The sequence below is a fragment of the Amphiura filiformis genome, chromosome 8, assembly GCF_039555335.1.
Source record: "Amphiura filiformis chromosome 8, Afil_fr2py, whole genome shotgun sequence".
In the NCBI taxonomy this organism is placed as follows: Eukaryota; Metazoa; Echinodermata; class Ophiuroidea; order Amphilepidida; family Amphiuridae; genus Amphiura; species Amphiura filiformis.
In genome coordinates this window covers 55,712,258-55,725,443 of record NC_092635.1, presented here as the reverse complement: position 1 = coordinate 55,725,443, position 13,186 = coordinate 55,712,258, and the positions used below count along the sequence as shown (strand labels likewise).

Genomic DNA, 13,186 nt, shown 5'->3' with positions numbered 1-13,186 from the left:
ATGCAATAAAACATCCTTAAATAACACTAACCGTTCCATAATCATTCACATTGGCATTGTACTTCAATATCACTTCACATGTACCAGTATGACCATTGCCTGCTGCCCTATGCAGAGCAGTAAATCCATCCTAGTGAAAGGAGAGACAAAAATCATTACATTTCAGTAATTAATAAGTCAGTGCTATTTGAATGTTCATTCACGATTTTGTTTATACCTGTTAATTGTAATATACAACAGAGAACTAACTTCTGTTAATACTGCATTTATATCGGCACTGTTCTGCAAAAGAATCTCACATGTACCAGTGTGACCATCGTCAGCTGCCAAGTGGAGAGCAGTCCAACCATTCTGATGATAGGAGAAGAGAACAGTTACATTTAGTAATTGCTCAGTTATTGCTAATTGAAAAGACGATTCATATTTTGATAATAAGGCACAACAATAGGTTAAGGTTATCTATGCACGTTTGGAACATTAAAGCAGTGTGAACGTTTCGAACATCAAGATCCATGATTAAAACTAACCTTGCCACATGCATTTACATCGGCAATGTACTTCAATAAAATCTCACATGTATCAGTGTGACCATTTGCAGTTGCCCAATGGAGAGCAGTCAAACCATCCTGATGATAGGAGAAGAGAACCGTTACATTTAGTAATTGCTCAGTTATTGCTAATTAAGATTCATGCATAAAACTAACATAATGTTACTGCATTAACATCGCCATTGTACTTCAATAAAATCTCACATGTACCAGTGTGACCATTTCCAGCTGCCCAATGGAGAGCAGTCCAACCATTCTGATGATAGGAGGAGAGAACCGTTACATTTAGTAATTGCTCAGTTATTGCTAATTGAAAAGACGATTCATATTTTGATAATAAGGCACAACAATAGGTTAAGGTTATCTATGCACGTTTGGAACATTAAAGCCATAATGTGAGATTTGCTCCACAGCAAAACCCTCAATTTTTTTCGAATTTCTGTTTTTTTGCACCATTGTAGTGGCCATTGGTGTACAAGAGCTTTAATTACAGTAAAATGTAACATTTACAATAAAACAGGAGATCTCCGGTTTTATTCTGAGCTCACTGATCGAGTGCTAGATAAATCATTGACGTACCGTATAAACTGTATGCATATCGCTATTCGTCTTACCTCTTGTTTGTACATCATATCAGCGGCGCGTAGCTCAGCCAATAATCATGATGATAAATATACGATCGGTGAGATTATACACACATTGTAAGCGCCCGTGTAAGCACTGTTCGTCTTCACGTATAATCTGTGCACATATCACTATTCATCTTACGTCTTGTTTGCTCGTCCTAGCTGTGTAAAACTACGCCAATGTTCATGACAATAATACGATCAGCGAGCTGATACCACGCATTGTACATGTTGTAGGCGTTGGAATGAAATAGCAATTTTCTTCGTTTTACCTCATTCGTTTGGTTCGAAATCAAAACGGGACAATGTGATCAGTAGCTATCAGTGAAAACTAACATTTGAATAGGAAATCTATTCTTTATGCAAATCACACATTATTGCTTTGAGATCCATGACTAAAACTAACCTCGTCGCCTGCATTTACATCAGCATTATGCTTCAATAAAATCTCACATGTACCAATGTGACCATTTTCAGCTGCCAAGTGGAGAGCAGTGGAACCATTCTGATGATAGGAGAAGAGAACCGACATTTATTAATTAAATAGTTGTTGCTGATTGGAAAGAAAATTCATATTTTTGGTAATAATACCAAACAATAGGTTAAAGTTATCTATGCCAGTTTGTATTTAAAGATTCAGAAATAATCCTCACTTGCTTATAACGTATATTACATAAAAAGAAAATACGGTTCAATGCAAGTATGGAACATTAAGATCCATCAATAAAATTAACCGTTGTTAATACTGCATTCAAATTTTGATTGAACAGACAATTCATAAGCTTGCTTATCAATTCTAATGGTAGTACACAAGAACAAAGTTTATGTTATTAATTCCGGTCAGTTTATAACAATAAGGTACATGAATAAAACTAACCTGTATAACTGCATTCAAATTGGGATTGTTCTTCAATAGAATCTCACATGTACCAGCGTTGCCGTTGAAAGCTGCAAAATGGAGAGCATTCCATTCATCCTGATGATTGGAAAAGAAAACCGTTACATTTAGTAATTAATTAGTCATTAATGATTGAAACGACGGTTCATATTTCTGATAATAAGTTACGGTTATCTATGCACGTGCTTAAAAAGTAAAGTTATAAATGAAATAAGATTCTATGCAAGTGTGAAATTTCAAGATCCATGAATAAAACTAAATTGTGTTAATACTCCATTAAATTTATTTGTCATTGTTGATTGAAAAAAAAACATTCATAAGACACAACCATAGCTTAAGGGTACATGTCCATGAGTTTCATTCAGGGGCGTGTTTGTAAAACGGCACAGCGCATTAGTAAAAAGAATCAAAATACTAAAATTTTCACCGGGGTTCGAACCACTGCCAATTTCACTGAATGCTAAAGATGCCTATGCTGTGCCACGGTGACTGTGCATGTGGTTAACATTCGGCGATTTTCAAAGATATACATATCAACACGTTTCTTGTGTATTGAAAATCATTTTGATTTTGATTTTGGTAGGAATACGGTCATAGAAAGACATATGACTCTACTTGTCTGTTTGTTTTTCATTTAATACAAATTAATTTTGATGAATTGAACTGGTACAACTCTTAGCACTCGTGATAAACGACGATTAATTTAGTAATAATAAAATGAAAACGCTGGGTCATTCACGACGTTATTTGTAATTTATGTCAAAACCTGGGGAGGACCACACACATCCGTGCTGCATGCCGGGGGGGGGCACTCGAATTTTTTTTTGGTAGGGGTGTGCCACCGCCAGTTTCGAACTTGAGGTCTAAGGAACTGATCGGCCAGCCAAAAGGAGGGTCTAGGGAACTGATTGGCCGGTCAAAAGGGGGTCTTGGGAACTGATTGACTGGCCAAAAGGGGGGTCTTGGGAACTGATCGGCCGCCAAAATCTGAAAAATCTCGGAAACTAAACCCGCAGGCCAAACCAGGGTTCAATTATTAATCAGGAAAATCATTAATGCAAAATAGGTCTGGTTTGGCCCATTACGATGGAAACCTCAACAAAGCAAAACAGCATTCAAATCAAAATTACTAGACCCTGTAGACCTACAATCTATGCTATTCTGATAATTATAGCAGCATTACAAAAGCCCACCATAAAAACAAACTCACAAGAATTATTTTTTTCAGTGCCGAATAGAAAAACATTTAGACTACATTGAACTGTCATGCTTATACCATGAGATGATTGAGTGAAGTGTGCAGAATTTGACAGCCATTCCACTCCCAATTTTACTAGACCAGTAGATCGTAAATTACCTTTTAATTCATTGTTTATGGAGAGCTGCAAGGATGTGTACATAATTATTAAGGTACTTTTCCTCATATTTGGCAATTTTATTCCAAAAAGAGATCTCAAAATCATTTATTTCTAGCTAAAATGTTCACCAGCTGGACTCTCGCGATCGGCATTGCTGCAATGTTTATTTATTATCAGTCAACCAGTGTTGCCACTACTAAAGGAGCCCAAAATCCCACCCAAAGTTCACCTTATTCCTTACAATGTGTTCAATGGGGAAGAAATTAATGGAAAATTCCCTTTGAAGTTTTGGGGCTCGCAAAAGTAGCTTTTGGGTCTGCTTTTGGGCTTGAAATAGTAGGACAGAAAACACGTCTCTCAAGATGCTGATGAGAGCGGAAATCGATGATATGAGGGTCTATGGAACGGCTAGAAAAATTTTGGGGCTTCAGAGCGGGCAAACAATGAATTCAGAGGGTCTAAGGAACGGCCAGTGGCTCTGAAAAAGGGGGTCGTCGCCGCGGCACATACCCGTATAGCTGGGAAATGTGAGTGCCCCCCCCCCCCCGGGCTGCATGTATACGTGCTCAATCGATACTCAATGATCCAGACAATAGCGTTTGAATATACCGCCCTGCTTGACACATCTTGTCACTTGCGGAAGATATACTATAGGCCTACCCTAATAGCTTACAATAGATACCCCACCGTAAATAGCTCTGTTCGTTATCTCGCTGTGCTAGTTTATACACGCAGCGTACGGACTTTTGAACCATATTTTGTTCAAAAATGATAGGAAGGGACTGTTTTCAGCTAAAATGTTGGTTATCAGCAGATGCTTAATGATACCGGGAAGTGTTGCAGAAAGGTAAGCGTACTCTTTATTTATTCAAAATATGTATATCAATAAATTTAAATTTGAAATCCAAAAAGTAAATGTCAGGTCAAATTTCTCACCTTAGAATTATTGTGAAATAAAATCAAACCAAATTTAGGCTCCGCAAACAACGTCCATTTATTCCCATTGGTGTTTGCTACACATGCATATAATAAATTATGATTTGGGGCTAATTTGAGAAGAGTTAATGCCTCGAGTTTCAAAATACACCGAGTGATGTTTTTTGATGAAAAACATCGACAATTCAAGACTCTGTAAAAACAAATCAAGAATTTTCTGGGATAATTGCAACTAAGTGCAATGAAAGTTATGATCTAAGCTACCAGATGCATCATTAATTTCCTGACTATGATATTTAGTTGTGGGAAAAGATTACTTTAATGTTTTGGCGGGATTATTTCCCGCCAAAAATTTCAACCAAAAAGAGCATGTAGCCTTAAGGCTATCTATGCAGGCTTGTAATTTCAGATTCATGAATACGCCTATAGCTTGTTTATAATGTTAAAGGCCCGTGCCTAAAACTGACCTTTACTACAGAACAAATTGCATTGTACTTTAATAGAATCTCGCATGTACTAGTGTGATCATATCGAGCTACCATGTGGAGAGCAGTCCATCCATTCTAATGATAGGAGAGAAGAGAATTGTTTCATTTAGTATTTATTCATTACTGATCGGAAATTTTGCTTATTAATTCTAATGGCAATATACATGAACAAGGTTGATGTTATCTATACTATTTTGAACAATTAGTTCAACAATTTCACCCCCACCCCTAAAAAAAAAGCCCGAAAAAAAAAATATGCGTGAAAAAATTGGAAAATCCAGTGCGGATTCCCAGACTAATTTTAACCAAACAAATTTGGAATTCACAAGTCTTGATTTTCATGAAGTGAAGACTTTTCTTTTTTGAATTCCCACAGCTGTAAAAAATTTGATTGGGAAATTTCCCATGTCTTCTTTAGGTTTTTTGCAGGAGATCCCAGGGCTTGATACAAATGGATGTCATATCCACCCCATGTGAGTGACTTTTGAAAAGATTCTTCATAATTTTTCATATTAATTCTACTTGTGATTGACATGAACACAATTAGATTATCCATACTAGTTACTAGGTTGTAACATTAAGATCCATGAATAAAACTATTACTAACATGTGTTACTGCATTAACATCGCCATTGTACTTCAGTAGAATTTTACATGTACCACTGTGATCATTGCGAGCCGCCATGTGAAGAGCAGTCCATCCATTCTAATGATAGGAGAGATGAGAACCATAATATTTAGTAATTAGTTAATCATTGGAAAGAAGATTCATAATCTTGCATGTAAATTCTAGTGTTAATTCACAAGAACAAAGTTTATATATCTATATTAGTTTGTAACAATAAGAGCCATGCATAAAACTAACCTCTTCAACAGCATTCACATTGGCATTGTTCTTCAATAGAATCTCACATGTATCGCTGTAATCATTGCGAGCCGCCATGTGAAGAGCAGCCCGTCCATTCTGATGATAGGAGAGATGAGAACCGTTACATTTAGTAATTAGTTAACCAATGCTGATTGAAAAGACAATTCATAAGCTTGCTTATCAATTCTAATGGTAGTACACAAGATAACAGTGTGTTAGCTAACCACCCGTCTGCCCGTCATTTTAGACGGGGAGTTTGCTTCTGGGACGGGCAAAATTAATGCCTATGACAGATGCTATATTATAAATTGTATGTGTTGAGAAGCTAATTGACCTTTTTACTAGACCAGATTTATAGAACAAGGCCATATCAGTTATGTTTTAAAGGCCAAATAAAGGACAGGCAATTTTATTCAAATGACAGGCAACCCTCAATTTCTAGCTAAGACCCTACACAAGAACAAAGTTTATGTTATTTATACCGGTCAGTTTATAACAATAAGATCCATGAATAAAACTAACCTGTGTAACTGCATTCAAATTGGCATTGTACTTCAATAGAATCTCACATATACCCGTGTGATTGTATCGAGCCGCCAAATGGAGAGCCGTCCATCCATTCTGATAATGGGAGAGATGAGAACCGTTACATTTAGTAATAATTGGTTAATCATTCCTGATTGAAAAGACAATTCATAATCTTGTATATAAATAATTATGGTAGTACACAAGAACAAAGTTTATGTTATCTATATAGTCTAGGAGCAAAGGGTTTTGAAAAATGGATGAGTTCAACACCCATGTCAACCAATCTTTGATACCATAAGGTGTTAGTATAGACTCTCTAGATCACTGCTAGGGGGTAGTGGACTCCAATTATAGGGTACGTTTTTCGCTAAAGGTCACGAAAGGTCACACAGTGGTAAAAACCTGAAAATGCTTCGATCTTGCTGAAAGATATATCAAATTACTCGTCTGATGACAAGGATTAACAAAAAGTAAAGTTTGTGCTATCTACGATCTATCGTTATTGATTTATGCTTCAAAAACCTCCTTTTTAGGCTAAATGACATGTTTTTGATTGTACATGGATCAAAATTGCAACCTACTCCGATTTGGGCAAAAAGGGTAGCAAACTGTTTGTGTAGCTGATTAGAATCAGAAAAAGAATAGTTTGTCTATCTACTGTGTTCACGTACTGAGATAGAGTATAAACAAGGCCAAAGGCCATTGGGTGGCCATAGGCCACTGTTGATCTTTGACTTTCATTGCACATAACAAAAAAAACCATACATCACACGAAATTATTTTACATTACATTGATCAAATAAATACATTGGATGAAATACAAATGATATCAATGTTTACATTCATACATGTATACATGATAACATACACTATTTGGTACAAAAGCTTTTAAAACACCCCACTTGTATATTGTTATTCTTACTCCTAGCAATCTGCTTTTCTAAATTATAATGAAATTTTATCAAGCGCTCAATGGAGATTATAGAAGGAGTTTGATTCCTGAATCTGCTGCCGTAAATCACCTTTTTCATCAAAATAAGACATAAATTAATCAGCGTATCAGATTCTTTAAGACCAAAACCAAAAGGAACTTTGTTATAATCCAAATTTTCAACATTGTTTTGAAAATTTACTCCATACCATATCTTCATAGCATGGTTACAAACCCAAAAAAGGTGCCTATATGTCTCAGGAAATTTTTACAATGTGTACAGATTTTGTAATGAAACATTCTCCACTCATCATCATTGACATTCTAATTAATCTATAAACCTTTTCTGAGATGTTGGGGGTTTCTGAATCCTTTGAATCAAAATACGGTAAATAATTTAATTTTAGATGTCATGTTGTGCATAGGAGTTTCATTACCATTATTAAAACAAAGCCTTTTGGATTACACAGTTCTCTTTCAAAACCCTGTTTTTAAATTCGTTTCCAAGGGAGTGGAACTGCATTAACCAAATTTCTGACATCAAATATCAAAAGGGATGATATTTTTATTGGTATAAGATAAATCACTAACTAATTTTGAACCACTGTTTGAAAAAAAAAGCGTGTAATAACATGGTCTTTTATTAATACAGATGTGCTGATTATTCCAAATACATTGATGCAAGGGATTTACATTATTTGGATTAATAAAGTTAAATTATGATTTTAGCATGTCTTTATAAAAGATGGGCATTTTTTCCAACTTTGATTTTGCTTTGAAATAATATTACAATAGAAAATCAAATTTCCACCAAAAGGAGAGATAAAATCATCAAAAAGAATCTTCCAATCAAATAAGGAATTGTTATATTTATTAGCCCACTTAATTTTTTGAACACGAATAAATTGATTTAAAATTCACCATCTTCAATTCTCCTTCATCAATGTCGCCAAAAATAGCGGTTTTCTTAATAAAACATTTACCACCATTCCAAAGAAAAATTACAAATGATTTTATCAATCTGATTAATAACATAGTCTGGAATATGAATCACTGATGCTAAAAAACTTAGACAAAGCAAAAGGTTTTATCAAAAGAATTTTACCAGACAAAGTAAGTCTTCTTGACTTCCATATACATGTATTTAGAAGAGTTTTGATCTGTCTAATCTTTAAGGTAAAATTTATATTCTCAGCAGCACTCTCGTCATATGAGAAATACACACCTAATGCTTTAATTGGATATGCTGGCCAATCTATATCAAAAGGTTTATCATCACAATGTATTTTTGCACCAAAACATGTCGTTTTGCCTAAGAATGAGGGTTTGTAGGATAACTCAATAACGAAAGGTCGTAGATAGCACAAACTATACATTTTTTAAATCCTTGTCACCAGACGAATAATTTGATATACCCTTCAACAAGATTAAAGCCTTTTTCAATTTTTAACCCCTGTGTGACCTTTCGTGACCGCTAGCGATTGCAATTTGAGTCCACTACCCCCAAGCAGTGATCTAGAGGGTCTATCCTAACATCTAATGGTATCAAACATTGGTAGACGTGGTTGGTGAACTCAATCCTTAATTAAGGCCTGCATGAGATTTAGCTCCTAGACTAATACTAGTTTGTACCAATAAGATCCATGAATAAAACTAACCTTTGATACTGCATCCACATTGGCATTGTACTTCAACAGAATCTCACATATATCACTGTGATCATTGCATGCCGCCATGTGAAGAGCAGTCCATCCATCCTGATGATGGGAGAGATGAAAACCGTTACACTTAGTAATTAATTCATGATTGAAAAGACGATAATCTTGTTTATCAATTCTAATGGTAGTACACAAGAACAAAAGTATGTTGTAAAAATAAGATTCATGAATAAAACTACTGCATTCAAATTGGCATTGAAGTATTCTAGAAATTAATGGCACCTAAGAGAAGATATGTCAATTTATATCATGAAAAATTGGGAATTCCCAAGCTATAATTTTATTCCAAAATATCTCCGGTTTGAAAACAAAATGCGTCAAAAAAATGGGAATTCTCAGTGCTGAAAGTTTTGCCATGCTAATTTTAACCAAACAAATGTGGAATTCCAAAGTCTTCTTTAGGATTTTACCAACTTATGACATTATTTTAAAAATCAACATAGCTGTAAAATAAAGTGGCTGGGTGTGCAATTTCCATGTCTTTTGCACTTAACAATATAAACATCTTATATTACTCTTAGCAGGGGAAGTAAATTTACGTTATTGATATTGGTCAGAGGTACATGACTTATAAAGACAAATAAAGCTGATACACAAGTAAAAGGGTATGGGTTCAATAAATGTAATTGTGATTCACAAGACACAGTTATCCTACTTGATGTTGTAATATAACATTCAGATCCATGAATAAAACTAAGCTTTTCAACAGCATTAACATTGCCATTGTATTTCAACAGAATCTCACATGTACCACTGTGATCATTGCGAGCAGCCATGTGGAGAGCAGTATGATGATGGTATCTGGGACAACCTGCTGATGCCCAAGGAGGAGGGGCGGCACTACATCATAACATCCTAACATCCTAACATCATATGACGTCATCAGTGAAGGTTATCCCGATCGTAGACAAGATAACATCCCAGCAAACACAAAACGTTTTCGACAGCATTCGCAAAAAGTTATAAAAGGTTGTCAGAAAACGTTAAAATGTCGGGTTATATAAAGGGTATATTAAGAGTATAAAACGTTTTCATAACCTTAAAAAACATTTTTTGATAATCTACTGCTCTGCAAACAAAAATGTTTTACAGAAAACGTTTAAATGTCGGGTTATATAAATGGTATAAAAACGTTTTAATAACATTCCAAAAACATTCTTGAAAACTTGATACAAAACATTCTAAACAGAATGTTATTTTGGGTTGAAAAAATATTTTGCGAAAAATGTTTGCCCAAAATATTTTCAATAACGTTTTAAAAACGTTTTCATGACCTTTATATAACTCGACATTTAAATGTTATTAAAAGGTTTTGAAAAAAACATTTTAAGAACATTTCTGTGTTTGCTGGGTTCAAATATTTCAACATAATGCAGTTTAATTCGCTTGTCGAATGAAACCTAAGATTATGACTGAAATGGCCTTCCGTAGTGAAGTCACGTGATAGTTTCACTATTTTCCCGGTGGCGGAAATCGCCTTCCGTAAGGAAGTCACGTGATAGTTTCGCGGGCAAGTTCTCACCCGGGTTGCCGTTAGGTACATGTGTACCGGCTTTCATTCTATATCAGTCAAGCATTCAGAATCGGACGTAAAATTTTTTCTCTCTATGTGTCATGTCTCTTGTACAACGAAGAGGCCGTATTAAATCAGCAAGCTTATACAATACAGCTTTCTTCACATGGAAAAAACTGTGACGGCAACAGATATTAAATCAAGATGTTGTCTGCATAGTTCAATTACTCGATAATACAAGTATACTGAGGTAGTCAGGCGTTACGAGTGCATTCGCTAGGACGATAATCAAGAGTGTGTGCTGATATTCCGGGGCTTCTTATGCATGAACATGATAATGGCAACGACCGATGGCTAACGCAATTTCTGTATTCGGCGTCAACGGTCAGAACAGGGGATAAATCGGTGAGATATTTGTTTTCAACAAATTTGTCAAATTTTGCCGTTAATCAGTTTTTATGAGTAGTGAATAACTGGGTTCTAGCCCATCTTTAGAAATTAGCCATGGAGAATAGCTCCAGAAACCTACTTTAAAACACAGGTTTACATTTCAATCTAACGTTATTTTGCTGTATTTCAGATAGGGGCCACGGTTAGAAAGCCTGGGTTAATGTTCTTAGAACAATCCAAATAGGCCTACGTAATCTATTCATGACTTCAGGGACGCGACCTCTATGGTCATCATTTCTATACACCATGTTCATTGAAGTGTATGATGCGTGTATGTCACATCAGAAAGTAATACAAATACAATAGAAATTAGAATATCATGAATGCGTAACCAATCTTTACGCTCAGACGTAATAAACTCATAGTTGATAGAGCATGAACAGTGATCACTGTTATAGTTATAATATGTGTTATCACAATTATTGGTACTCATGAATGCTAAAGATCGATGAATCATGCGGGTGGCCATTTCTATAAGATAACACATCATAAACCGGGAAGAACGAAACTTGTTTCTGTTCTGGTTAAATAGATTAAAAGTGACATTTATTAGTAAAATTCGGTTCATTTTGTTGTTGTTGTTGTTGTTGTTATTGTTGTTGTTGTTGGTTCTGAATTGGAAAAATCCTTCTTGGTATAAAATGGCCATATGAGGGAATGAAAGTAATGCTCGAATTGGATAGTGTTCCGTGTGCCATTTTGACGAAACGAATCGTAACAAACAAACAAAATAAAAATAATAACAGTAATAATGATAACTTCAATATTGTCGTCAAAGAAAAAAGCCATTTTAATTGTGCATTGGACGCGATTGGCGGCCATTGATATATATATATTGGTTTTCATAAATGAAATTTCAACTCAAGCAGGGATATTTTACATTTTTGGAAAAAAAAAATCATGCTCAAAATTTCTGTTCGGAATTGGAAAATCTCTCTGAGGATATGTCTAATGGCAATTTGAGCGAATTTTATTGTCAATTTCAAACATTTTATCACAATCATTTTTTTTTTTTTTTTAATTGTGGAAGCCATACGTGTTTCCGTTTTGGCATCAACTAGAATAAATTAATGAAGGAGTTGGAGTGTAGAATATTATGAGACTCATAATATACAGACATGGATATGACATACAGTATTTAGTTTAGGTTTTAAAGTTGCAGACAGAATTTGCTTCCCTTTTCTTCTGTCTTTTAATTGCAGGTCGTATGGATCTACGAGATGGGGGATAGAAGGAAGGACGATAGAAGAAAGAGCGGGAACTTCTATATGGGGAAAATTATGGGCCTACAACGGCTAACGCATTTAGTGCAGACAAAGAGACAAAGGATCTACATCTTCATTAAAATACAGTGTTTCCCTCAAATTGAGTAGTGTTGCATCTCGAATATTAACATATTATACAGTGATTCGTGCGAGTAAAAATAGCATCAGCAATTATGGAACTGAATTCTAACATGTCTATGGATGGGTAGGCAGTGAGGAATAGAGGAATATCGGTTCACAGCTTGATGGAAAGGTCAACACTTTAATATTTGGTATCAGTGGAAGGAGCTTATACAATTCTTTGGCAATCTATCCAGGTTAAACAATTCAGGAAGCACAGTAAGGATACAGTTGGAGGGAATGAAAGAATAATCTTGGGTGTCATCAATGGATCATTCAATTAATAAAAGTTCATACATTAAGCGCGGAACTGATCCGAAAGCAAGTAGTCGAAATTAGCGAGTTTTATCTCGGTAGCAGCTAACCAAATATGTTATTGCATGAATTATCTTTGATATATTTGTACAAACAAGGGTCATTCCACATCGGACAACTTGACTTTGGCTAGTTGGACAAATAGTGACAAGCGTTATGGCAGAAATCAGATGGGATTGAAATATTACTCATCAAATCAGACGTTAGTGTGCGCAAATATTGATGCCTTGCCTTTTGATGCCTTGTCATTTATGTATATAATCCTTGTAATTTAGAGTGTATATCATAATCATGTTTGATGCTTGCTATAGTTTATGTTATTTGATATATAATTTTGTATTTAAGGCCTATGCTTTGTAAATCGCTATATCATATTTGATGTACTTGTAATTTGTTGTATAATTTTGTATTTAGGGCATGCTTTGTAAAGCGCTTAGCGACATCTGTTTTAGCGCTTCATAAATGTTTCGTTATTATTTATATATTATTGACGTGGTTCAGATAATAAAACAAAAAAGATGAATTATGTTTACCTTTTGGGAAATTTAACAAATTTAAGGCAAATATTTTTCTTACCTGTATCTATCAAACGAAGACCAGATCTCTTCATGATCATTAAGTTAA

The 13,186-nt window shown here is 35.0% G+C and overlaps 1 protein-coding gene and 2 long non-coding RNA genes across 3 annotated transcripts in view; all 3 read right to left on the bottom strand.

The window, feature by feature from the left end:
- Positions 1-30: 30 nt before the first annotated feature.
- LOC140158314 (uncharacterized) lies at positions 31-626 on the bottom strand. The gene is made up of 3 exons (XR_011859768.1): positions 528-626; positions 250-351; positions 31-130 (listed from the first exon to the last, which is right to left on the bottom strand). It is a non-coding gene; the product is annotated as an uncharacterized lncRNA (long non-coding RNA).
- Positions 627-714: 88 nt separating this feature from the next.
- On the bottom strand, positions 715-2,152 carry LOC140158313 (uncharacterized). The gene is made up of 3 exons (XR_011859767.1): positions 2,052-2,152; positions 1,581-1,679; positions 715-804 (listed from the first exon to the last, which is right to left on the bottom strand). It is a non-coding gene; the product is annotated as an uncharacterized lncRNA (long non-coding RNA).
- A 2,648-nt stretch (positions 2,153-4,800) lies between these two features.
- LOC140159616 (uncharacterized) overlaps positions 4,801-13,186 on the bottom strand; it is a 17,745-nt gene continuing 9,359 nt past the window's right edge. Inside the window, exons 3-7 of the mRNA XM_072183109.1 lie at positions 8,840-8,938; positions 6,245-6,343; positions 5,720-5,818; positions 5,462-5,560; positions 4,801-4,929 (exon numbers count right to left, since the gene is read on the bottom strand). Of these exons, the coding sequence (XP_072039210.1) occupies positions 4,801-4,929; positions 5,462-5,560; positions 5,720-5,818; positions 6,245-6,343; positions 8,840-8,938 (525 nt within the window). The remainder of the gene's footprint in view (positions 4,930-5,461; positions 5,561-5,719; positions 5,819-6,244; positions 6,344-8,839; positions 8,939-13,186) is intronic.